The 25,913-nt window shown below is 42.9% G+C and overlaps 1 protein-coding gene and 1 pseudogene across 1 annotated transcript; both read left to right on the top strand.

The window, feature by feature from the left end:
- The first annotated feature begins 838 nt into the window (after window positions 1–838).
- LOC127774202 (uncharacterized) lies at window positions 839–4,864 on the top strand (annotated as a pseudogene).
- A 4,933-nt stretch (window positions 4,865–9,797) lies between these two features.
- LOC127772195 (metal transporter Nramp4) lies at window positions 9,798–20,934 on the top strand. The gene is made up of 13 exons (XM_052298201.1): window positions 9,798–10,463; window positions 11,986–12,064; window positions 12,320–12,360; window positions 12,467–12,545; window positions 12,625–12,729; window positions 13,676–13,785; window positions 16,201–16,382; window positions 16,702–16,771; window positions 17,212–17,382; window positions 17,662–17,766; window positions 18,082–18,207; window positions 18,392–18,487; window positions 20,270–20,934. The coding sequence occupies exons 1-13, from the start codon at window positions 10,269–10,271 to the stop codon at window positions 20,561–20,563; spliced, it is 1,653 nt and encodes a 550-aa protein (XP_052154161.1). The 5' UTR covers window positions 9,798–10,268; the 3' UTR covers window positions 20,564–20,934.
- Window positions 20,935–25,913: the final 4,979 nt, after the last annotated feature.

Here is a 25,913-nt window from a genome sequence, read left to right as displayed (position 1 = left end):
TCTTGGACCTCTCCCAACGGATAGTCCAACATTGGTTAGAAGAACTGGATTGGAGATTCGGAAATTTTCTCAGTGGATTCTGCATGAACCAAAAGAGAAATGGGCCAAGGCGTATGACACAGGTGGTGCTAGATATGGAATAATGACAACAAATTTGGCAGAAGTTTACAACTGGGTGATGCGCGGTGTCCGTGGACTGCCACTAGTTGGCATAGTGAAGTTCATTTTACATGGGACATGCAGGTATTTTAGGAATCGGTTCCAGGCAGTTCTTCCCTCTATGCCGAACAACAGCATTTTGTTTGGAACTTTCATGCAGAAAAAGCTATAGGAGTTGCGTAAAAAGGCCATGAAACATCGAGCTCTAGTGCAAGGTACCCAACAGCACAGGTTTGAGATACTATGTCAAGATAAGGCATGCAGGGGTATCTACCGCAAGAGAGTGAAGCAGGAGTGTGTTCTCAAAGCCGACGGCACATGTCATTGCTCTTGTGCAAAGCCGAAGCTGCTCCACAGGCCATGCACCCATGTCATTGCTGCCGCAGCGGAGTGTGGCATACCAGATGCAGTATATGTGTCATAGTACTTCAGTAAGCAAGCAATATATCATACATGGAGTGGCGAGATTTATGGGTTCGGCATAGCTGGGGAGTTCACATAGACTAACGATGAAGTACTCAATATTCCTAACCCATCGAAGCTCCGAGGCAAGGCTGGAAGGAGGAAGACTCGTCGCATCCGCAACAATATGGATGAGTCGGAGGCTGGCAGGGTGAAGTGTTGCAGCAAATGCGATGGTCAGCGTCTTAGTCGATGTGTAGGTTTCGCCCAATTCGCTATGACGCAGGCCGCCCACTTCTCCCAGGCTGCATGGTCAGCGTCTCAGGCAGCAGCGTCGACCTCGCACTCAGCGCAGTTCTGGCAGTACACCGGGACTTCGTCACAGGCAGCCGGCACGTCGAGTCAGGGTCCACCACTGGACCATGCTGGGACCTCGTCGGACCACTTGGTGCCTTCCACCTTGCTCTTCGACATCACTGACTTTGACTTCACTTCAGGCTCGACGGAGGACGTCATCGGCCCCTCACAGCTGGGAGGCGCACCGCCGGTGCAGACGCAGGACCAGGCGCAGGCCACTCTGCCGCCAAACACTCGTGCTACCCGTGCTGTGCCACCGGATCGTTTCACCTACTCCCAGGACCACGTGCGAGCACAGGCCCGGAGGACCAAGCGTGGTCGCGGCGCGGGGTAGGGCCAGTAGAGTAGTCTTTTCTTTGTTTATTTACTTCACTTTCCAGTACTGTATGCTTGTGTAATGAATACGTTGTTGTTATATGTGCACGATACCTTTCGGCGCATGCATGATACCTTTCGACACATGCACGACTACTTTCTGCCGCACCGATGTAGCCTCCTTTATTCGCGTGCGATACGAGTATTTGCCCGCCATTTGCCGCATACGACCAATGTAACTTTCGGCGCCGATCAGGCATGTAACTTTCGGCGCCAATCAGGCGTACCAACCATGCCCCACCATGTTCACATGTCAGGGATATCACTCATGTTTTGCGCCTATATAAGTCGCCTTAACGAGTGAGGCCTCACAATCTTTCAGAACTCAGTCACATTCAGTACTCTCTTCCCCACTTGCTTCATTACAAATCCTACCAACTTTCGTCAATGGCTAGACGCCGGGGTGTTGAGGATCCGAACTGGCGTAGCGATCCTTGTGTATACCTACTACCACCTTGGTGCCAGCGTCCTCTCTGCCTATGTGGTGATCGATGCCAACTAATGGCTTCGAGGAATCCTGATATTCGAGGAAGGCGCTTTTTTAGGTGCCCTAACTATGACCCTAAGGTATTTTATTATCTGCATATGCTTATTCATTCCGTACGGGCAATCGTTTTATTCTTCGTAACACTACTCTATTCGGCAGACCCGCACTACGGCTTGCGCATACATCGAGTGGGTCGATACAGAAAATCCCGTTCTCAACCTAACCACTTGTTTACAAGAAGGTCGCTGATATTTCGCATCCAAAAGTACTGAGCAATACTTACAGAGAAAAGCGGCTTATGAACGACAATATCGTGAACAACAGAGCGACTGGTGGGTGCTAACTACGGCACTCCCTCCATGGGAAGCCCGTCCAAGATGCAGGTGTGGTGATCGTTGTCAGGTTCTTCGTTCCATAAAGCCTACAACATTGGGTCGAAGGTTCTTTATTTGTCCAAATATTCTTGACGATGATTTCATGGTAAGAATATTTTGATTACATGAATCCTTATTTTCTCATGAATCCTTATTTTCTCACAACATTTACTAACTTTGCTCGCTTTACATCTATTCTTTCCTCCTAGGAACCACCAAGGAGATGTCAATACAGAGAATGGATAGACACCATAAGGGTTCTAACTCCACCTAGCCGTGTTGTGCAGCTTGAACTACCAGAGCAATACAGGGTTACTAAAGCGCGGTTTGAGAGAGGAGAGGGATCCTCACGTAGGGGTTAGCTATTATCGGACAACTTGGCATATTGAAATTTCTACTGTCATGCTTCCTTGTCCCATTACTATATCGTCGTTGTGTTCAACTATTGCACTACCTCCCTCCTAGTTCGAATCTAATATCATCTATGTAACCGCAATGGAAATAGTTGTATCATGTTCAAATTGTACTACTATTTCTTCATGTTACATAATTCTCCTTGTTTAAGTCCATATAATGTTTCTACGACCAAGACTGCGATAGGCCTATATTAATTATCCGAGTACTAATACGTCGAATAAGTTACAAAATAATACCTTACTTAACATATGAAATTGCGAAACAACCAACTTCAATACATTTTTATAACAATATTAACAAGTTTTACCAATAAATACTTCTTTATTTATTATTAACATAACATAGAAAAATTGTTTGGCGGTACTTTTTGCATCTGGGTCCCTTGCCGCCCTCTACTGGGGCGGCAAGGGGCCCAAATGCACAAAGTACGAGCGTAACCTCTTTATGGGCGGCAAGGGGCTAATTACAATTTTGGCCGACGGCGGCAGACGGCGCGGTCGACCCGCCGTCTGCCACGTCAGCTTGCCACCCACCTCTGGGCGGCAGGGTCTATTTTTGCAATTTTTTTGGCCGATAGATTATTTCTGTAAATATTAAAAAAATTCTAAAAATGAAAAAAATACCCCACTCCCCTCCCCTTTCCTCTCAGCCCACACTGAGTTTGGGCCACAACTCAGCCCATTCGGCTATATGTTAAAATACATACAATTCATTTCATGACCAGTTCTATAAATTTATGAAAATATACTTATAGCCATTATATATTATATAGTTTAGAACTATGCGAAACTATACATACATATCATTTATTAGGCTTGATATTGTATTTTTTTATCCCTTCATATTTCGAAGGAAAAAGTCCACTTTGACTCCCTTAAATATCGGCCGAATCTAATTCGTACCCCTTAACCAGAAAACCGGATAAGATGGCTCCCCGAACTATTGAAACTGATGCAATTTGACTCCCTAGGTGGTTTTGCAAGCGGTTTTGGCTGATGTGGCGCCTACGTGGCGGTGTTGACCCGATCTTCGTCCCACGTGTCGTCGACATGTCGCTTATGTGGAATTAGAGTAAAAACAAAAAACAAAAATTTGTAGGACCAACATATCATCCACACACCAAAAAAAAAAAAGTGGGACCCACCGACATGTGGGCCTCACATGTCATCCTCCCTCTCCTTCCCTTCTTCCTCCTCCCTCCCTCCCTCTCTCTCTCCCTTATCTCTCTTTCTCCCTCCCGGATCTCTTTTTTCACCTTGCTCGGAGCGGTGGTGGGGAGCGGCGGCGGCGGCGGTCGGGAGCGGTGGACGGTGGTGGGGACGGCGGTAGGGAGCGGCAGCGGCCTGGCTACTCTACCGCCGCCGCCTCGGCTCCATCGAGTTCTTCCCGCGGGACTTCGACGCTGTGGAGCAGCGGAGGTCTTCCAAGAAGTCGCCGTCCAAGAAGCCGACCAAATCGCCAGGGGCACTCGACGGGCATCCGCCGCGCCTCGCACCGATGCGGATTCACCTCGCCTCGCTGCTGCGTCAACACAGATCCTCCTCGCCTCGCCACCTCGCTGACGTGGATGCCTTGCTGCCTCGCCGACGTGGATCCGTCGTGCAAGCACCGCCCGCGGGCTCACCACGCCGCGCCGCCGCGCCCCTACAAGGATTCGTCGTCGGCCTCCTCGCCCCGTCGTAGACACGCCTGGAAACGCCGGCCGCGGGCTCACCTCGATGTCGTCGTCCGCTGGCCGCCGCGCCCCGATGCGAATCTTCGAGCTCACCGCCACATCGTGCGGACGATTGCGTCTTGGAGAGAGACAGCAATTTTGCGTTCCCTCTCTCCTCATATGCAAAATGCCTCCTCTGTTTGCTTTGTCTGTTGGAGGCTGTTTTGCGTTTTGCCTTCTCTATTGGAGACAATCTAAGGCGTGTCCACAGGGCGTTGGCGGAAGCACCGACCGTGAGCTTGTCGACGGCGAGGTGCAGGTCATGCGCGACATGGCGACACGGAGGGCACTGTCGAGGCGGGCGGCGGCCACAGACGCCGTGGGGAAAGGCTGGGCCTCCGCTAGGTCGAGGATCTCGTCGATCTCACTGTGCAGCCAACGCCCTCGTCGTCGGGCCCAGCAGCCGCAAGCGACGCCCTCGCTGTCGGGCCCTTGACACCGCACCCTTGCCGCCGGACGCCGCCGTCGCCAGTGCCGAGGCGGAAGGGGCCGAGAAGAAGGAGGGAGAGAGAGAGGTTATTAAAGGGAGGGGATGACATGTGGGCCAGCTTAACTTTTTTTAATTTATTTGATGACTAGGCGGCCACATGTACACCACGTCAGCGAAAACCACTCTTAAAATAGCCGAGGGAGTCGTTTTAGACGGTTTTAATAGTTCAAGGAGTCATCATATCTGGTTTTGTGGTTTAAGGATATGAATAAGATTCGACGTATATTTAAGGGAGTCAAATTGGATTTTTTTCCTATTCGAATACCTTGGGCCCGCCTCTATAACAGGCCTATCTCTATATCTGCTTTAGTTGTAGATTTGCAGCTCGCAAGTTCTTCTGGGAGAAAATAACGCGGTTTTATCCAATTCGAATACATGCAATATCCAGTAAATACTTAACAGCGATGAGCAGAAGGCAACGGACCAATAAACTGGCAAATACTTAACACAAACCGTACTATTACAAGTACATGTTATTTAACCTCTCCCAGAAAAGCCATAGAACTACAAGATGGGATGCAGATTTACTTTTGCCCTGGTATCTTCCCATACAACCTGAAAAGATAAAATTTCAGTTAAAACACAGGTTAATAAGCTCAATTGCCTGCAAGGCTGCTACATGCTCAAACTGACCTCGATTGACAGATCTATGTAAGAAGATGTCACCATCAATGATAGAGCCATACTACCGGTGAGGATAGAAGGTGCACAAAACAACACATCATGAGGCTGTTGGAATTAATAGATAGGCCTTAGCCTATTCAAAAATTAATTCTTTAGAAAATCACAGAAACCACCTTATTGGAGGATGCTCTCCTAGCCACGTGAGGCATGTGAGGTGGAGGTAACAAGAGGAATACACGAGGCGAGGTGCATGCACGACTACACGTCGAATAGTTCGCCAAAATTGGTTCCTTACCCTTGCGCAGATGTGGTCTTCTTTTGCAGTTTTATTTTGCTGCATGAAATTATTTTTTTTTTAGGAAACACTCCAAATAATCCGGTGCTTGAAACGGCGTGGAGTCTAGATAAGTTACGTGCAACTTATCCGGTTCAGTTACGCGGAGTGGAGAGCGTGCAGGCGCCCTGATCAAGTGACATGATATCTCTATATAAGTTGAGTCCCCGCCTCCATGCAACGCACGCAAAATCAATCTAGGGTTTGCCTCCTCCTCTGCATCGCGCCGTCGCTCGTAGACTACTCCATCCCGCTCGCCGACATGCACCGGCGATCAGGAGAGCAGGTCTTCGGAACTATAGCCTTCGACGTCTTGCACTGGGAGAAGGTGACAATAAGGATTTTGGGAAGCGCTTCGCATGACTGCTTCCTGTTCGTCCACAACGGCTCGTCTTCCTCTTCGTTCACGTGCTGCGCGCCGTCATCAACGCATGGTACCGTGAGTCCTTCTTGCTGAGCAGCCGATTTTCCAAAACCCTCGATACGCATTCAGCATGTTTCGCATATTCAATCTATTCATGGTTTACCGTCTAGTTTACACGTGTAGATCGTATGATGCGATTATGCTAGTTTACATCTACAATGTCATGATTTATTTATAGAATAAATTAAATCATTATGTGCTTATATATTCAACAATCCAAAAACTTTATTATAGGCACCGTGGTTTTACTATAGCTGGTTTTGCCGATGTACTAGGTCGGACAAATTCACCGGTGTGCACTTTAAGAGAGGGCTGATCAAGGGGCACTTTGTGGCTGATGGCTATGAAATGCTTCTGGGTTAGTAATGGCAAACCTGAATGAGTTCTCACTACTCAAAAGCAGAAAGAATTCGAGGAGGCCACTACTCTCTTTGTGGGATGCATTCTTAGCATTCTTAGTGTCGTCTGGTCGGGGTGTATATGCACATGACCGACGCTAAGGAGTTGTGGGATAATGCATTGAATAACAAATTTGGTGCTACTGATGCTAACAGTGATCTGTACGTCATGGAGCAGTTTTATGACTATAGGATGGTTGACAACCGTTATGTAGTTGAGCAGGCTCATGAAATATAGACCATGGTTAAGGAACTTGAACTCCTTAAGTGTGTCTTACCTGACAAATTTGTGGCGGTAAATTATTGCGAAACTACCTCCATCTTGGAGAAGTTTTGGTACTGCACTCAAACACAAGAGACAAGAATACTCCGTTGAGGGGTTGATAGCATCTCTTGATGTTGAGGAGAAAGCTCGGGAAAAAAATAGCCGCGTCTAAGGGCGATGATGGGCAGTCTAGTGTCAATGTTGTGCACAAGGCCCAAAACAAGGATAAAGAGAAATACAAACCTCAACAGACCACCAACTTCAAGCAGCAGATGAATAACAATAGCAATCCAAACCAGGATGAGAGAACATGCTTTGTGTGTGGCTTGTCTGGTCATCTGGCCAAGACGTGTCCACAACGCAAGGGGATGATGCCACCTGCAGGGCAGACTTCAAAGTCTGCCAATGTAACCATTGGCAACACTGGAGATGGAAGCCGGTATGGTATTTTACCTACTATTTTTTTAGTTAATTAGTCTACTAACTGGTAGGTTCATACAAGGGCTAATGTACATGTTTTTACTGACATTTCATTGTTTTCTTCTTATCAGGTCGCACGGGATTCTGCCGTCCTAATGGGGAATGGGTCACATGCTTTTGTTCATGGTGTTAGCATGGTAGATCCGAAGTTTACTTCGGGAAAGATCGTGCAGCTGAAAAATGTACAACATGTTCCTACTATCGACAGGAATCTCGTTAGTGGCTCCCGTCTACGTAGAGACGGATTTAAGTTGGTATTTGAGTCTAATAAAGTAGTCGTGTCTAAACTTGAATATTTTATTGGGAAAGGCTATGAGTGCGGAGGCCTGTTCCGATTTTCCCTTTCTGATTTCTGCAATAAGTCTGTGAACCATATTTGTGGCAGTGTGGATGATGAGGCTAATGTTCGGCACTCACGTTCATGTCATATTAAATTTGGCTTGATGTCTCGGCTTTTCGGTATGTGTTTAATTTCTAAGTTCTCTATTGTCAAAGGTTCTAAGTGTCATTATTGTGTGCAATCAAAGCAACCTTGCAAGCCTCACAAGGTTGCCAAAGAGAGAAACTTGGCACCTAGTGGATATGTTTTACACTAGGTAGTGGTGCTATTTCATGGAGGTTTTGTAAACAGACTATTAGTTAACTAAGTGAAGATGCATGTACTCTCATGAGCTGCAAGACAGGTTGGCTATGTCGTGATGAGTTTTGTTGGCTTTAATTAACGAAGATGCTATCCTGCAGAGCTTTCTTGAAAGAATGCACCTTTGTGAGATTGACTGTTGGTCGCAGTCTATGGAGATTTTGGGTGAATCTTCTAGTAAGCTTACTAAGAGACCAGAGAATATGACTTATACGCTCCACCCAAGGGGTATTCTTCTGACATCATAGTAACAAAAAATGGACCGGAGGACAACCCGCTTGGGCTGTCGGTTCACCGGTCACCGGTTGAATCACTGGTTTTTTATTTATTACTATTATATTTGATTTTCATTATTTTTAATATAGAACCATCACAAATTGGTGAAAATATGCATAAATAAACCAATATATCTATTATTACATGGTCACAACATAAAAAAATAAATGTGGTGTGGTAACATAATAAATTCATCATGTCATACTGCCATAGGAAAAATAAAAACCGGTTCGATACTTTAAAACCTGCCACCGGTTCACCGGTTCAAGCAAAAACCGGCCGGTTCACGGTTTTTTATTGGTTCGATTGCAGGGGCGGTCTTTTAGCATAACTGAGCCGTCAAGGTGGCCGGCTCTGGTTTATTCCCGGTTCAACCGCCGGTCCGGTCCAGTTTTTTTGTACTATGACTGACGGTCTAATACCAGATAAGACTCTGAGTGAAACTTGCTTGTATAAGCCTTGCTTCAAGGCGTAATCCATTGTTCAAGTTGTGAGTAAGTGTAGCTTGGAGTTTTAGGTGGATATTCAACCTTAATTGATCTCCATCGAACCGCTGGTATATAAACAATACATTGAAAAAGGCAAATTTCAGTGGGTTTTTTAGATTTGGTGGGGGGTTGTTGGAATTAATAGATGGGCCTTAGCCCATTCGAAGATTAATTCATTGGAAAATCAGAAAAGCCCACCTCATAGGATGGCATGCATGGGGAGTTTAGTACCACCTTGCTCATTCTAGGAGAGGAAAATCTCCTTATAAGGAAGGATACTCTTCTAGCTACTTGAGGCATGTGAGGTGGAGAGAACAAGGGGAACACACGCGCACACTCGCTCGCCTGGCCTGTCCTAGCGAGGCGGTGCGCGTGCATAACGTACGGTGTCAGATGGTTCGCCAAAATTGGTTCCTTACCCTTACGCAGATGTGGTCTCCTTTTTTGCAGTTTTGTTTTGCTGCAGTAAATTCTGTTTTGTTTTTTGGAAACACTTCGAATATCCGGTGCGTGAAATGGCATGGAGTCCAGATAAGTTATACATGACTTAACCGGTTTGGTTACACGAAGTGGAGATCGGGCATGCGCCTTGATCAAGCGTCCTAACACGAATGGGTACGATAAGCAATTTTTTGGTGGTGGAGGCGTTGGTGGGGAGGAGACACTAGGCACCGGATGCTCGGCATCGGTGGCGGATGCGACGGCTGATTGAGGGGAAGTGCTAAGTTTAGTCAACTTTAAAGGATGATTTTACCCCTCCGTAACTTTTTTTTTGACAATTATGCCCCTAAACATTTCTACTACAGTTAAGTGGGATGGTGGTAGAAAAGAAAATCTGAACGCTTCAGATAATGGTTCAGATTGTTTTTAACTATTATCAATATAGAGCACCGAGATTTCTAGAGAGACCGAAGACATCGACGGCATTTGTAAATTTTTGGCGTTTACAATTTGTCCTCAAGTGGTTGTCGCGATCCCTATCTATATTCTATCCACAGCAGAGCAAGAAGCTGATCCGGACTGCCTGCCGTACGTCGCCCGGCCGGCTGTCGCGGCCTTGTCCAGCTGTGAGAGACGCACACCGCGCACCCACCGGCGCTCCCAATGGACCCCGCGGATCCGGTCGCTGTCAGCCTCCTCCGCAATCCAAATATCCAATTGACGCACCACCTCGATCCGTACCGTCGATTGCACCAGTAATCCGCAATTCCGCATCATGCCGTACAAGGGGAGCTGTACGTCGGAAGCGGGAGGCCATCGGCGGGCATTAAACAATGGGCATTTGTTTGGGTTGGAGGGGGTTTTGAGAGAGGGAATGGGTTAGGTGAGTGCTGTTCCTGCCCCCAAGCCGACGACTTTCGTCCTCGATGCTTGCGTCGCATCTCGAATACACCGAGTGTACGTTGGGAGAAGTACAGATATGCAGAGGGATCGCGGAGTTGACCCGTATTGCATGCAGGCAGCTGCTGCTTTTCTTGCGGCAACCGGAGCTGGTGCTGGCCTCGCCAGGTTCAGGTTAATGGTCAACCACCACCACCACTAGTTGCGCTACTGAGACAGAGCAATGGAGGAGGGGGCGAAGATCGGGAGGGAGCACGAGCAGCAGCAGCAGCAGCACGGGAGGGTGAACGGTAGCGGGAGGGTCGCGGCCGTCGGTGGCGGCAGCGGCGGTGGCGGGGACGAGATTGAGATTGAGGTCGCCGCAGCCGCAGGGGCTTCGCCGTCGCGGCAACACGGCGGTCTGCACGGCGATGTCCAGGTTAGTTTGTTCTTCTTCCTTTCTTCCTCCTCTGCTAGGCTGCCTGCTGTCAATTTCTTCTTCTCTCCTGCTGTTCGCACAAGTAGGAAGCAAACCATGTGTAGCACGATTGCCTCAGCCGATTCAGACATCTGAGGAATATCCGTTTGATTGATTTCTGAAATGAATATGTACGGTTGATGATCTCTATGTACTCTGCTTTGTAAAATTAGCACAGACTTTTCCTCAAACGGGGATAGAAACAGGCACTAATCAAAATTTCTGATAACAATGAGGACTTTTGGCTTTGCTAGAATATTTTGTATAGGAAATCTGTTGGCTCGACCGTAGATCGTATCATCTCTTCGTCTGGTTACAAAATAATAGACCCTTTTTGTGGTATATTACTTAGTTTTGCCATGGTTTGATTATTCTTCGAGTAGTTGGCAAGGATGTTTTCTTGCAATAATGATTATCAACCGACATCGGTTAGGCATGTTTCTCTTGGGCTTCAATTTAGGAGTAAGCCGTATTCCCCAAAAAAAAATTTAGGAGTAAGCCAATTCAACTCACTCGCGTATTGCCGAGTTGAGATTTTAGTGTCATTCCTTTCACGTTGGTGTAGCTGACTTTGTATTATGACTTGTTCTACAATATGCTATCAACAAATGTTGTGTTCTACAAAATACCATTGACGAACATGAATTTCACAATATAATATCAGACAATGGCTTTTCTTTCCTTTTATACCGTCATTTGTCAGTGACATGTTCTTTTCTCTATTTAGTGCCGCAAAAGTACAGTTCACCCCTACTATAACATGGGTTCAACAAAAATTGCGAGGGTGTCTCTGTCTTGCAAGTGGTAGAAAACAAGAGTAATCTTTGGTGTTCCGCAGGAGCTTTGGCACTTCAAAAGCTCCTCAGTGGGATGGCTAACCTAGGCAGTTAGCGCTCCTCGGTGTGGTCTTGGGTGCGTGGGTCTCGGTGGGAGGACTCGGGTCCTCCTACTTTGTAAATATTTTCTACTTTGTTTTTTCTTCCCCTTAATGAAATGAAACACAATTCTCCTACGTTTTCGAGAAAAAAGAAAGAAAAGAAAAAAACCATTTTATTATCATGATCTTTCATAGAGTTAAACAATTATCGATCGTAAACTTCAAAACCATGAAGTATATACCCTTGAACTTGTATTTCATTCAGTTTTCAACTTTGGCCCAAATTTAGAGTTGCTTTGATTAACATGGCTCTAATGTGGCAATCTAGCTCAAGGATCAAACAATTCTTGAATTTTTAAAATTAGATGTCTTCCAAATTTTAGAAAAATATTTCACTTGTAGTTCTCTGATATATGCATTACCTACATAAAAGATTAACTGGTTAGGGAAAAACTAATGTTTAAAACAGTGTAAAACCATCTATTACAAGACAATTGAACTTTATTCCACCAGGGAAAAAATATTTAAGTTGTAAATACTGCAACATGCAACTTTTTTTTTCAGAACTTTTTGAGTCCATTTAGTAATTTATATCTGTGAGAGCAGGCACCCACTTGGAAGAGATTTCTTGCACATGTTGGTCCTGGATTTGTTATCTCCATCGCATACCTTGATCCTAGTAACTGTAAGTCCCCTTTGTCCTTCAATCTTCCTTGGACTAGAACTATGCCTGTCTCTGCTCACCCTCTGTGTCCATCCATCCATGCATGGTGAGAAAAAGACATTTTTAAGTCATAAATGGCTTTGGTAAATTCAACAATAGGATCAAGGAACATGGATGGATACCACTAGAATTCCTAGGCAGGACATGCTCATATACCACCGTTTTCTTTTTCTAGTACTAATATATTGAACTACTTCACTTTGAAAATTGGAACAGTGCAGACTGATTTGGTAGCTGGATCCAGCCACAGATATTCGGTATAAAGCTCTCAAAATTTCTGTGGAATATTATGTTATACATTTTTGTCAATTGATTGTAGATTTGCCATCTCACTTCTCCTTCATTCATTTTTAAAATTTTCAGTTGCTATGGGTACTCCTATTTGGGTTCATATTTGTGTTGACTGTACAATCATTGGCAGCAAATTTGGGTATCATTACAGGTGAAACTAACTACCCATATTATCAAGCTGGTGACAAAAATACATGTTCTATGAAACTTACCATATAAATATATTGTAGGAAGGCACCTCGCTGAGTTGTGCATGGGTGAATATCCAAAGTATGTCAAGTACTGCCTATGGTTACTAGCAGAGCTTGGTGTTATTGCTGCCACTATACCAGGAGGTATGTATCAGTATTTGTTGTTTGTCTTTGCTTTCTATAAAAGTTGAAATACTATTTTTACTTGTTACTTGGAAAAACAGTATCCTCTTTTACAGCATATTTGTTGTCCATGTATAAACCATGGGGGTAATCCATAAATTAGGTTAATATTTTGAATGAACTTCCTTGTGCAGAGTTTGTTTTATTGAATTATAAATTTAATAGAGCTATTCAATAACTACGGCTGGTGGTTGAGCAATAGGTTGTAAGCGAACTGAAATTTTGTGTTTCATCAACATCTGTAGCATGTTGCTTTATGTTTGGTTTATTCCTCTTGGCATGGAAAACTTGTAAATAAGTGATCATGGCTTTGTCCATCTCTGGGTGCAGTGGCCGGGATAATAAAATATTCCATTATCTAAAATATTGATGATTATTGCATATAACTCTAATTATATTTTGAAGATAGAAACACCAATAGTGTGGTTTATGAGAATGTTACTCTCACAGTATAGGGTTTCCATGTGTTTATCTTGCTTTATTTCTTAATCAAATACTCCCACTGGTCACATAAATCAATTTGGACATGTGCTAAGTCAAACTTTCAAAACTTTAAATTGTCATATTTCTTTCTAAATAGATTTGTTGTGGAAAGTTCCTTATAGTATTATATTGCTGGTTTATAATAAATATATTGTATTAGAAATTACCATCTAATGTTGCACTATGGAGACCATGTCAATGTCCAAGATAACATGTTTATGTAACTGGTGGGAGTTATTTTCTTGTGTGCCAGTTAACTTATCTATCTTGATCACATTTTTTATAATCTATTTCTTGACATAGGCTTACAAGATCTGCACTATACACTACAGTTCTCCTTTATAAATCTTACAGAACTTTACAGTTTTATCTTCTGTATTTAAATTCTTCAAGGTTCATGGTGCTTTCTGTGGTCTTTGTGCAGTTTTAGGAACTGCTTTAGCCTACAACATGCTACTCCACATCCCTTTCTGGGCCGGTGTCCTAGCATGTGGGGCATGCACTTTCCTAATTCTCGGGTTACAAGGATATGGGGTAAGAATTTTTCTCTGCTTATAAAATAAAAAAGAGTAAATTACACTAGCGGTCCTTAAACTTGTAACGAGGTTTCACTTAGGTCTACGAACTTGCAAAACGAGCATCGAGATCTCTAAACTTGGTTTAATGTATCATCCTGGTCCAAATCATCGTTTGACTGTGGTCTTGCCTACGTGGCATGCCATGTGGACGATGACATGGATTTTTTAAAAAAAATTTCTCCCTTCTGCCGCTGACAGGTACTGGCAGGGCCTCTCTTACCTCACTTTTCCCTCACTTTCGCCGGCGACCGAAGCGGCGACGGGCGGGGTGGCCGACGAGAAAGGAGCGGCACGCGGGAGCCGGCCGGTGGGAGGAGAGGAGCGGCGCGTGTGCGCGGGCGCCGGCCGACGGGAGGAGAGGAGCGGTGTGCGTACACGGGCGGCGGCCGGAGAGGATAGGAGCAGCGCGGGCATGCGGGGGGAGGTGTCGCCGACCACGCCCGGGGAGGGGTCGCCGACTGCGGCCGTGCGTGCCGGGGGAGGTGTTGGCCATGGAGCGCGCGAGCTCGGTGGCGGAGATGAAGCCGTTGCCGCCGCCGGCCTACCCGCCCCCTAGCTAACCTCGCCGGCCGGCTGCCCCGCTTCGATCCGCCCGTCACCCGCTTCGGTCGCCGGCCGCCCGTCCCACTCAGTGTTGTGGATGTCGGAATACGGATGTCGGACGGAGAGGGTACCGCTAAACGATTAATCGGAGTACGGACGAATAATTGGAATTTGACGGAAATTTAATGTTTTGGACAAATATATGTACATAACTCATAAATCATAATAGCTTATTATTTTTGACAGATAAATGCATATAACTACATATATACCTACTATTCTTAAATAAAAATAAGGATAACATGACATTAACTCGACATAAAAATATGGTAGATTGGATTTGAAAGAGGTTTAGATGAAAAGAACTAACCATAGACTTGCAGGTTGTAGCGGTAGGAATGAGCTGCGAGGATTTTGGGATTGCAAACGACGTTCTGCTAGCTATATAGTGCTAGGTTACATAACTAATGGGCCAGTATAGTTATCGTGGCCTGGCTGGGCTTGCCTTGTCACGTGATTAGGCCCGTTTATTCGGCCGATTAGTCGGATACGGCCGATTAGTCGCTAATGATGGTGATTATACATCCTGAAATGACTAATGTACACCGTTTTGCTAAAACGTGACGGAGAGGTCAGCGCCACCATTTTGACGTCCGAATATAACAGCCGTACCAACCGTTATCCACAACACTGGTCTCACTTAATTGGCCGAAGAGAGAGGATAGAGAGGAGGGGAGAGTAGTGAGGCCCTGACAGGCTGTCAGCGGCAGAAGGGAGAAAAAAAGAAGGAAGAAGGGAGAAAAAATAAAAAAAAATCCATGTCATCGTCCACGTGGCATGCCACGTAGGCAAGACCACGGTCAAACGAGGCTTTAGACCAGGATGATACATTAAACCAAGTTTAGAGATCTCGATGCTCGTTTTGCAAGTTCGTGGACCTAAGTGAAACCTCGTTACAAGTTTAAGGACCGCTAGTGTAATTTACTCAATAAAAAAACACAATTAAGGAGCTCACTAAATATGATATTTTCAGGAAAAAAGTAAAGGAAAATTTTGTCAATGGTGAATGTCCACTTTTCATATTTGTCACTAATTCTTGTGACTTCTTGTTGATTCTACTCTTCCATCAAGCCACATTTCCTCACATTCATCAGCCTGCACTATCACTGCCCTCCGTGAATCTTCTGCTTCCTCCCTCTCCACCTGCATTAGCCAGGACCTTTTCCTTGAAGGATGGAGAAAATGGAGGATAACGCCATTGTGCTGTGAAGCATCCAAATATGGAGGAACTTGTCAGCGTTGACTGGTGGTGGAGGTGGAGGAAGAGAAAGCTGATGCGAGCGTAGAGAATGTGAAAGAAGATGAGGGAGAAAATACACTGCAGAAGACAGTGGCAAAATAGTCAGTTGACAGACAATGGTTTTTGACTGAATCAGCCAGAACCTCCATGGCATAAGCAAAATGTGGCTTGATAGAAGTGGCATAAACCTGATCTCACAAAAATAAATGGTATGTGTGAGAAGTGGACATTCACTAATGGAATATGCAAAATTGTACTTAAAATAATTTCTGCTAAAAAATATATACAAAATATTCCCATTCATTCTACTGTCCGAAATAACTATATACTATCTGAGATAAATAATACTGGCATTCATTTCAGATAGTTGAATGAATGGGAATTTCGATGAGAGAGAGATCACACATTTTTTTTTGGTATATAGTTTTTGTACATTATTTCCACCTTATTAACATTATGAAAGGTAAAATATGTTTTAGATTGTATCAGCCAGCAGATTGACATGCATATCATCCTTTTAATTTGTAGGCTCGGAAAATGGAGTTCACTATATCAGTTCTTATGTTGGTGATGGCTACTTGCTTTTTTATGGAACTTGGCAAAGTTAATCCTCCTGCTGGTGGGGTAATTGAGGGGCTTTTTATCCCAAGGCCCAAAGGGGATTATTCTACTTCAGATGCGGTTGCTATGTTTGGTTCTCTTGTTGTTCCGTAAGTATCACTCCCACATTAAATGATTTTAATGATTATCTTAGAACTATGATTATACTTTTGTCTCTGAAAATTCAAATGAATTTTCTTTTTCATTGCCACTACTTTTTAGCTGTACATCATTATTTTCATTTTTTTTTCAATTAGTTAACGATTATAATTCAGGTTTTACTAATTTAAAAGTTATATATCTGTTATATAAAAAAAAAACCTTTGAAAGGTCTTTCACACTCTTTAAAAGGTATTATTGTGGCTACCCCGTCAGATGAAAAGCAAAAGGTATATTTCACTAACTTGCTCTGTTCTTTTATAACATTAGGCATAATCTCTTCCTACATTCTTCTTTGGTGCTAACGAGAAAAATGCCATATACTTCCAAAGGACGCAAGGTAAAAGGATATTTTTTATGTTAAAATTAAAATTAATTTTTAACCTCTGGAATAGGCTACTTCTTTTTACTTTTTTCTCTAAACTGATGTTGATTTTGTCTGTCCAGTGCCCCTTAGTATATGGGCTATAATTCTATACCAGTACCTCTAGATTATTCATTTTCGTATGAGACATAGCATATTTGAACAAAAGTTTTCGTTTACTTTCATGTTATTATTGAGGAATTTCAACCATGAATGAATAAGCATATATAACATGAAAAACTCTATTTTTAAGTACAATGAACTCTACCTAATAATTTCAGTATTTCAGTATTCTATAGAAAGTCTATGACAATCCTCAAAAGGAGGTTTTTTTTTTCCCTTTTTCTAGCTCTTTATATTTCTGTTCAAACAGTCATTATTTCTTCGTAATATAATTTGAATTCACTTTCTTGCAGGATGCTTCTACATTCTTCTTGCTTGAGAATGCATTAGCTCTGTTCATTGCACTACTTGTAAATGTCGCTATTGTATCAATATCTGGTACTATATGTACCAACAATCTCTCATTTGCCGACACAAGCACGTGCAGCAGTCTAACATTGAATTCAACTTATGTACTACTCAAGGTTTGTATTCAATAGAACACTTTTAGGATGTCATTGACCTTACATTTGAAAACTATAAGCCTTAGGGGGTTCTGACTTCTGACAGTATTTTAGTATTGTGGAGCTAAATAGCAATACTGAACGTGTAGCAATACATGCAGTAATCTTACTGTATACATGTTTCACAACTAAAAGGAAACACCAGGCCACAAAATTATATAAACGGAAACCTAAACTAGTAAAGTGTACCATTTTACTAGTTCTTCCTCATTCTCTATCTTTGATATGTTTGTGATGCAGAATATTTTGGGAAAATCAAGTTCAACTGTGTATGGTGTGGCCTTATTAGTTTCTGGACAGAGCTGCATGGTGGCTACGAGTTATGCTGGCCAATACATCATGCAGGTACATTTACCTAATTACTGGAGTAGATTAGATTAGGGCCTCAAGGACAAACCTAGTAGTACATACCTTCAGAAGATGTATCATCTCAATATTACCAAATAATATTTCGAGCTAATTGCATGCCTACTGAATTTGAAATGTAACTTTGCTTAGAAAAATTGAAATGTAACTTCTGTGTTAAAATATTTAGTTACAACTGGTAATAGATAGCAATCTGGCCAAGCTCTAGTTTCATATCAGTATCCAAATGGGGATTTTCTGTATTTGTTTCCTCCCTAAATTTCTTCATGCAAGATTTACCAAATGTTGTTACAGGGCTTCTCCGGAATGAGAAAGTGCATCATATATCTTGTTGCTCCTTGTTTCACCTTATTACCTAGTTTGATAATTTGCAGCATTGGTGGTACTTTACGAGTGCATCGAATTATCAACATAGCTGCGGTAATTTCTCTTGATAATCTCTTCTTATCAACTAACATAAGCTAGGTATAGGCACAATGACACAAAAATTCAAACAATGTTGAATAAAACATATTATATTTCACTAATAGGAACTTTAAAATCCATAGATTAAACGAGTGTAATAATTATGATATGTTTTGTAATGTGATTTTTTGTGATGCAGATTGTACTATCATTTGTGCTGCCGTTTGCTCTAATTCCACTCATTAAATTCAGTAGCAGCTGCACAAATATAGGACCATACAAGAATGCAACATCTGTAAGCTTGCTAAAACAGTTTTTACTATTCAATTTGTTTATGACATACTCTATCTGTTTGGTTATACTAGTCATTTTGGACACGATCATAGTCCATTTCCATTACATAACTTTCATTTAGTTTGTATATATAATTATGTCCTAGAGAATTTATGATATATATATAACATGAAAAATATCTTTTACAAGAAATCTAAATGCCCTTATGTATGTTAGCGGATAATTGTAAATTAAGAAAAAAGATATTTTTGTGCTAGATGTATGTAGGATCGTACACTACAAATTATTGTATGATACACTCTTACCAGGGCATCTAAAAGTTACAGATGGAACAATAAAAAACCAAAATGTTAGAACCTTATTTGCCCCTAAAAGTTGATATGCACGTCCCTCATTCTCTCAGTTACATGTGGGTCCAAGCTCCACATGTGAATGTGCCAAGGGCAAATAAGCACTCATGGAAAGGAATACAGTGCAGTGGGTTGGCCTTGACCAACCAAATTTCTTCAACCTCCCCACTGCCACTTACACAGTTCATTTCACTTTTGTGACCAGCTATTGCTGTACATATGTAAATAACTTATACACCTTACTTACCACTGGTAACTATACAACTCTAAAGTAGTTTGTGCTGGGAAAAAACACTAATTAGCAGACTCTTTTCTAAACAGTTGTAAATAGAAGCTATAAGCATGATAGTCCCCTTTTCATGAACATTTTTCTTTTGTGCACATACCCCCATTTCCTCAGTGTCCACTTTGCATTGAGTTTGACACACAATATTTCCCCAGCTTCTCTTATTGATAAATTGATGTCCCTGCTGCTATTTTTATGTGCCAACATGTAAACCATAAAATCATTGGATAAATAATAATTAGCATCTCTCATATATATAATATATTTTTCCACTTAATAACATGCCAATGCTTTTTAGAAAAGGGGTGCAAATACGAGCTAGTGTATAGATGGCAACAGAAAGAAAAAATAATGTTAGATTCTAGTTCCAGCCAGGTATATCTTTATTTGCATAAAATGGAGTTGGTAGACAGTGGTGATTGTTGGTTCTTCCCTGTCTGATACTCTATGGTTGAAATATATTTGCAAATCTATGTCTTTCATTCATATCAAAATGATTTATGGGTAATTCTTTCATAGTTATACTCTTAGAATGAAACACTATATCAACTAGGGACCAAATGTAGCAACATATAGTTTAATTACTTTGTTATGATAGTCTAAGAACTACTATATGGCTATCCATGTGTAGAGTTCTGGTGTATCAAGTCTAGGTTCATGTGCATGTTGGAACATGGGCGTTACATATATCCCATTGTAAGAGTGAATATATGAGATTTGAAATCTCAACTAGAACTGTAGGCTGATCACGAATGCATGTTACTATGTTAGAGCTTTCAATTTGTAAAATTACCTCATAGCATGGTGTTTCAGTAAACATTGGAGTATATACTTATGGTTCAAATTCTAGAGTGAGAGTAATTTCAAGGTAGTAACGTTTCTTGTTGTGTTATTATATTCTGCATCCATATTTTTAGACAATGGTTTTACTTCAAATGAATCACAGTTACTTGAAGAATTATTTCCATTTAATTACTAGATAATCGGAAATCTTCAACATAATTTGCATTATTGCATAGAATAACTTTTACTTCCTCAATAACACCATAGTTTTCATTATTCCCTGTGTTGTCTTAAAATGGCATACATTTGTCATCAAATTGAACTCATTCTTCTCAACTCTTGGGAATTTTACTCTTTTATGTAGATTATCCGAATCGCGTGGATACTGTCATTGGTGATTATTGGAATCAATATTTATTTCTTCTGTACTAGCTTTGTCGCTTGGCTTGTTCATAGCGACCTTCCAAGGGTTGTTAATGCAATAATTAGCAGCCTTGTTTTCCCTTTCATGGCAGCCTATATTGCTGCTCTGATCTACTTGGCTTTCAGAAAAGTTAACCTTTCAGATCCATTCCCCACCAATTCAGTTTCTGGTGAGATTGAAGTTCAACACATACAAATACAAGAGAAGCAGGAAGATTTAGGTGTACATTTATGAATAGAAAAGGTGACACCGTCCATGTGATTCTTCTCTGGACATGCATCAAGTATTTAGCATATACTGAAATTGGGACTTCAATTCATTTGAAGATGTATATAGCTCAAAGCCTCGAAATCATTTAGAAACATTCTAGCTAGCAACCGTATGTTCAGTACAATTAGGCATATAGCAAAACTTTTCTAGTCATAGGTGTTGTCCTTTCGTTAATTGCTCATCAAATAAAATTCTCTTCCACGTCATAGATTCAAATGTGTGACGAACTTTACTATAGGTATATGGCAAAATGCATGGAACAATGGTCAGATGCCCTGTTTTGCAAATATGTTTTTTAACATAATGGAATTCATTCTGGCCTTTACTTCGTAGAAGTTGCAATCAATTATTATGTGTTTGCAGGTCGAATAATTGCGAATTACAAAATTATAGCTTGAGTATAAACTACTTTCTCCGTTTCATATTATAAGACTTTCTAACATTACCAATATTCATATATATGTTAATGAATTTAGATATATATGTGTGCCTAGATTCATTAACATTTATATGAATGTGGGCAATGGTAGAAAGTCTTATAACCTGAAACGGAGGTAGTAGAAAACTACCAAGAATACCACCTTAAAGACATAATTCTATATCTATAGTTGGTTAGGGTATGCATAACCTTTGTCTCTACCAACGGATTACAAGTTATATGTATTTCTTGTCTTCCTCAAACCAGAAAAGCAGACTATCCGAAAACCAGCAACCAATCCTTTGTCGATTGAATTTCACTCCTATATTACCATCGACTAACCAATGTTGAACCAAAGTGGAATAAAACATCAGATAGTATCTGAGCCGTAGATTTCTCATTCACCAGATCTTACTAGCACCTTTGCCATCGAACCCGTCCGATGGGGACAACGCCACTGGAATATCCCACCATCAGAGAACCTCCAATACGATGTCTTCAAGAAGTTGTGACATAATGAATCCATCACTATTCTGGACATCCAAAACAAGGTTTTCACCCGGACAGTCTACCCATGACACAAATGAGGGATTGGGCATCCCAACATCGCCTCCAGGAAGGTATGGGGTGCCCACAGGCGTCACCCATGTCGCTACTCACATAGAAGCATGGCTGCGACGATAATGGCCAACCGGGTCGATACATCGGAGGGAACACCAATGCCATCCACATTGCCACGCAACAAGATCCGGATCAACGTAGCCACACAGCCGAAGTTGTCCCAACCACTCAAGGCCACATCTGAGGTCGCCATAGCTGTACTGGGCACTTTCCCCTGTAGCCGACCGCCATAGCCGGCAACATCGAAGCCATCATGACCACTTGTCATCGCAGCCAAGGCCGTCAAAGCTGCCTAGACTTGAAGCCACCTCAGCCGCCTCCCTTCATGTCAGAGCTGTCCTGCTCGTCGTAGCCAACACACCACATCATCTAGTGAGGAGGAGAGATGGGGATGAAACTGCACGAAAGGTGCCCTGCATCGAGAGGGGGGCGGAGGTGGGGTTTGACATGAGAGATTGGAGGGGGAGTGGGAGTGGGAGTTTTATACATGTATCCTATTGTAAAATCCTTGTACAACGACATTACCATGAAAGGAGATAGGTCTTAAATGTTGATTATGATCTATTGAAGGGCTTAACCACTTGTCACTCTTGGATCTTCTACTCTAGCGGTGTGGTGCATGCATGGTAGGGCGGAGGTTGGCCCAATGTTGAGATCTTTGACTATCGCCTGAGCATAGGAATGTACCACCTGGCTACCTGGATACCCTCCTCCACTAGCTAGAAGTTGAAGTCCAAGTTGCGGCTAAAGTAACCAGCGAAAATGTATTCCATCGCAGCCTCAGTCACAAAGCGACACTCCTTATTTTAGTCCATGGTGGCCGGAATCCTCTCTAAAGCCTCGGTCACCCTCCCGAACAACATGGCATACTTCTCGTCCGTATCATCTTGCGAGAAACCAGGTTGTGCTCCAAGTGCATCGAGAGCGACCTAGGCATGTTGGAAATATCCTCAAAGGATACCCTGAGTAGAGGCTCATTCCTGATGTTGGCAGCCTGGGATGGCAGCCAGGCCTCTTGCCCATCGTTGGTCAGACCAAGGACGACTGCCTCCACCAAACTCTCTTGGAGACGGGTTTCCAAGGATGCCATGCATCTCACAAGACCACAATCTCCCTGTGCAAACCCCCACGAGTGTGTTTGCATGTTTATCCTCTCATCTCCCTAACTTTTGAGTTTGATAATTCCTATCATGGACACATCTGAAAATTAAACTCAACTTTTAAAATGAGCTTAGATATTCTAGCTAGAGTATATAACTTGCCTGCAAATGTCTTGCATACTCTTTTATTCCTCGCATGATACCTTGTGCTTGTGAACATATATCATTAGGAACACATGCCATCTAAGTGATTGGTAAATGAGAGGTCACCTGTTAAAATGACCCTTGCTTTCTTCTGATTGAACCCTTGGGAATTTTATAAAAAAAGATATAATTTTACCTACTCCTAATTAATGTTTTATTCCTACCAAAGCCATATGTCAATCTTCATTATAAACCTTATACATATGCTGCTTATATCATTTTGAGTTTGGTCAAATGGTTGAGACTCTTGTTAGAAAAACAAATGCTCATATGAGAAGGAGACAAAATATTCTCGAGCATGATGAAAAAAAAAGATATATAAAATAGCTAGGTTCTCTAAATAAAGTATAGGGAGGAGAATCATACAAAAATGAGTCATCATTCCATTTTTCCCATCCTTGCACATACATATTCCTTTCCACACACATGTGCAGAAGCTTGATCATGGTTGTATGATTAGTATTCTTCTTGAATCTACTTTTTGACTTTACAAAATGTTTGATGCAAATATGCCATTCTTATTCTCTACCCTGAGCTCTACATAAAGAAATGTAGGATAACAAAAGACAACATCAATTCCTTGGTGAGGATTAAATACAATGAGTGTTATGAGAGAGTCAATTGAGGAGTAAAGGTAATTCAAGTAGAGGAAGTAAAGGCGAATTGAATCAAGGTTGTTCTATTCTTCAACCACCCAAGATGACACGGTAGAAACTTCAAAAGTTCACAGGTACAAGTATGGCTTGGAATACTTCGTATATTTGCATCGTTACAGGAAGTCTTTGCTCTACTAAGTTCTATTAGCTTTACTTAGGAATGAGTAAAGGATAAGTGTGGGGGTGTTGTTGATGGTCGTTAAGTGCCCAGTAGTAGGGGAAGAGGTGGCGGCACCAGTGAAGGCCTCCAGGATAGAAATCGACATGTAGTGGACCCGATGGGCTGGCCCAAAGGCATCTAGAATTGGACGCCCTTGCACATGAAATTTTCAGTTAGTGATCAAAAAGACCATGAAGGTCAATAGGTTTTTAACAATAAAACTTACCCTGATGATGGTGACCTGCTCACAAGCTCACAAGGGGCGCAACCTAGGTGATAGTGTGACGGTGTCGACGGACATCGGTGTCAACAGCCCATCCCAATTTACAAAAACATGAGAAGGGGGGATGTTGTCATTGTTGTCGACGTGGGTGCGGTGTATGCTGCCAAGTATTTTGTCTTGCGCAAGATACTGAGCCAACGACGAAGTGCGTTTCCTAGGACCATGGGTCCGATCAATCCGATGCTCCGGAGTGTGTCAACGACTGGAGGTCCTTCCACGAATCTTGGGTGATAGCGTGCAGGGTCAACAACTTGAAGCACCGGGGCACTTCACCAAATTAGGTGCAACCAATTTTGATGCAAGTTCTCCCACTTGGAGTTGATTGGCGCAGAGATGTACCAGTCGATGGTATTGTCTCGGAGCTGGAAGTAGCAACACCCAATCAACGACGAGTTAGGTAGCCACCATAGGATGAAGAACTGTTAAAACGTAGCCATGCTCGATGCCACTCCCACAAACATCTCAAACAAGTATATGAATGTCATGAGGATGACAGTGGAGTTTGATGTCAGGTGGAGAAGCTGGATCTTGTAGTAAACTAGGATCGCCAGCAAGAATTCAAAAACGGGGGAACAAGCCCCACTAGAAGGAACAATGAGAAGATGATGACCTCTTTGGGCTGGGGATGCACGTGGTAGTTATTGCGGAGCTGGACTCGGCAAGAGGGGAGGGGGGTGCTATGTTGCGTAACTCCTCAACCTTGCAGCCACGGCATCAAGAGGTAGGAAGATCGGCCGAATTGATTCGAGACTTAGGTTTTAGGGAGCTTGTGAACTTAGGGTTTTGCCTATGGGGAACGGAAGGAAGAAGAAATCTGTCTTAGGTATTTGTTGGTAGGACTCCACAAATCCCTCTGAAAAAGTGGTAACAATGCCACGTGGTGCGGAGGATGCGACACCTTGACCGGATTGCATGCACTCACAGTAACTCCTCACCTTGATGTGGTCCTAGGGGCTACTGTCAGCCTGTTAGCCAAGGTGGTCCCTACTTGGCCAGATCACTTCGTTTCAAAGGAAGGGCATTACATTGTGCAGACAGTGGGCCAGCGCCTTCCTAGGAAGGGCATTAACCCATAGCCTTGTGAGAGGGTCCACGTGCCTCCTTGTTGCACAAACCACGGAACCACGATAAGGCTGAAACAGAGGCGGAACTAAGATTTAGATACGGAAAGGGCCTAATACGCTACTTACTTTGGTTAATTACCTAATTAGTGAGGTGATTATATGTGTTAAAAAACTTTTGGAGGGCCACTAGTCGTGCCCCCTTGTCTCCACCACTAGGTCGAAACACTCGAGAACCATGGCGGGGGACAAGAGCTACTTGGATACGACGACGTGGCATGTTCGTGGGTGTGCGGGACCAGTTGGCTGGCTACTTGAGAACTAACATTGGGCTCTGTGAGAGATGAGCCTCTCGAAGTTTGGTCTATCTATGAACAACCACGTATGCTGTGTTTTGAGCATGGCTAGTTGGATCAGGTAGGTCACCCTCACCCCTCCTCGGAGCTAGACGGGTGTTCTACTTCAAGGAGGGAAAAGAACCTTCATTCCACGTGGCTTGCCATAGGAACCCTCGACATCCTGGGAAGGGCTATGGTGGTGCTCCCACCAGTCTAAAAATGGGGTCGTGTCCTATGGGTCCCACGTCTCCACAGATGTGGTGCACCGGCTACTGAGCCTATCCATCGCATTAATTATGGATTCTATCAAGCTTTTGCATTGCCATGTTGTGGCATGATTATCATATCTCCAATGTTAGGTTTTTACTATCGCTTTAGAAATCACAATGACTATGCAGGTGGGCATAATGTGACGTCTCATAGATAGTTGCTTCGGCCGCTACATAGGCACATGGCTTGAAAGACATAAAGGA

The sequence above is a fragment of the Oryza glaberrima genome, chromosome 1 (genome assembly GCF_000147395.1).
Source record: "Oryza glaberrima chromosome 1, OglaRS2, whole genome shotgun sequence".
NCBI classification, from domain to species: domain Eukaryota; kingdom Viridiplantae; phylum Streptophyta; class Magnoliopsida; order Poales; family Poaceae; genus Oryza; species Oryza glaberrima.
The sequence above is the reverse complement of the archived record's forward strand: the minus strand, read 5'-3'. Positions and strand labels throughout refer to the sequence as shown.

Excerpts from the sequence above, each read along its gene's own strand:
- LOC127772195 (XM_052298201.1), top strand. The coding sequence starts at position 10,269 with ATGGAGGAGGGGGCGAAGATCGGGAGGGAGCACGAGCAGCAGCAGCAG. Across the intron at positions 10,464-11,985 it reads GTCTGCACGGCGATGTCCAG|GCACCCACTTGGAAGAGATT; the intron begins GTTAGTTTGTTC and ends CTGTGAGAGCAG. Across the intron at positions 17,383-17,661 it reads CAACTTATGTACTACTCAAG|AATATTTTGGGAAAATCAAG; the intron begins GTTTGTATTCAA and ends TTTGTGATGCAG.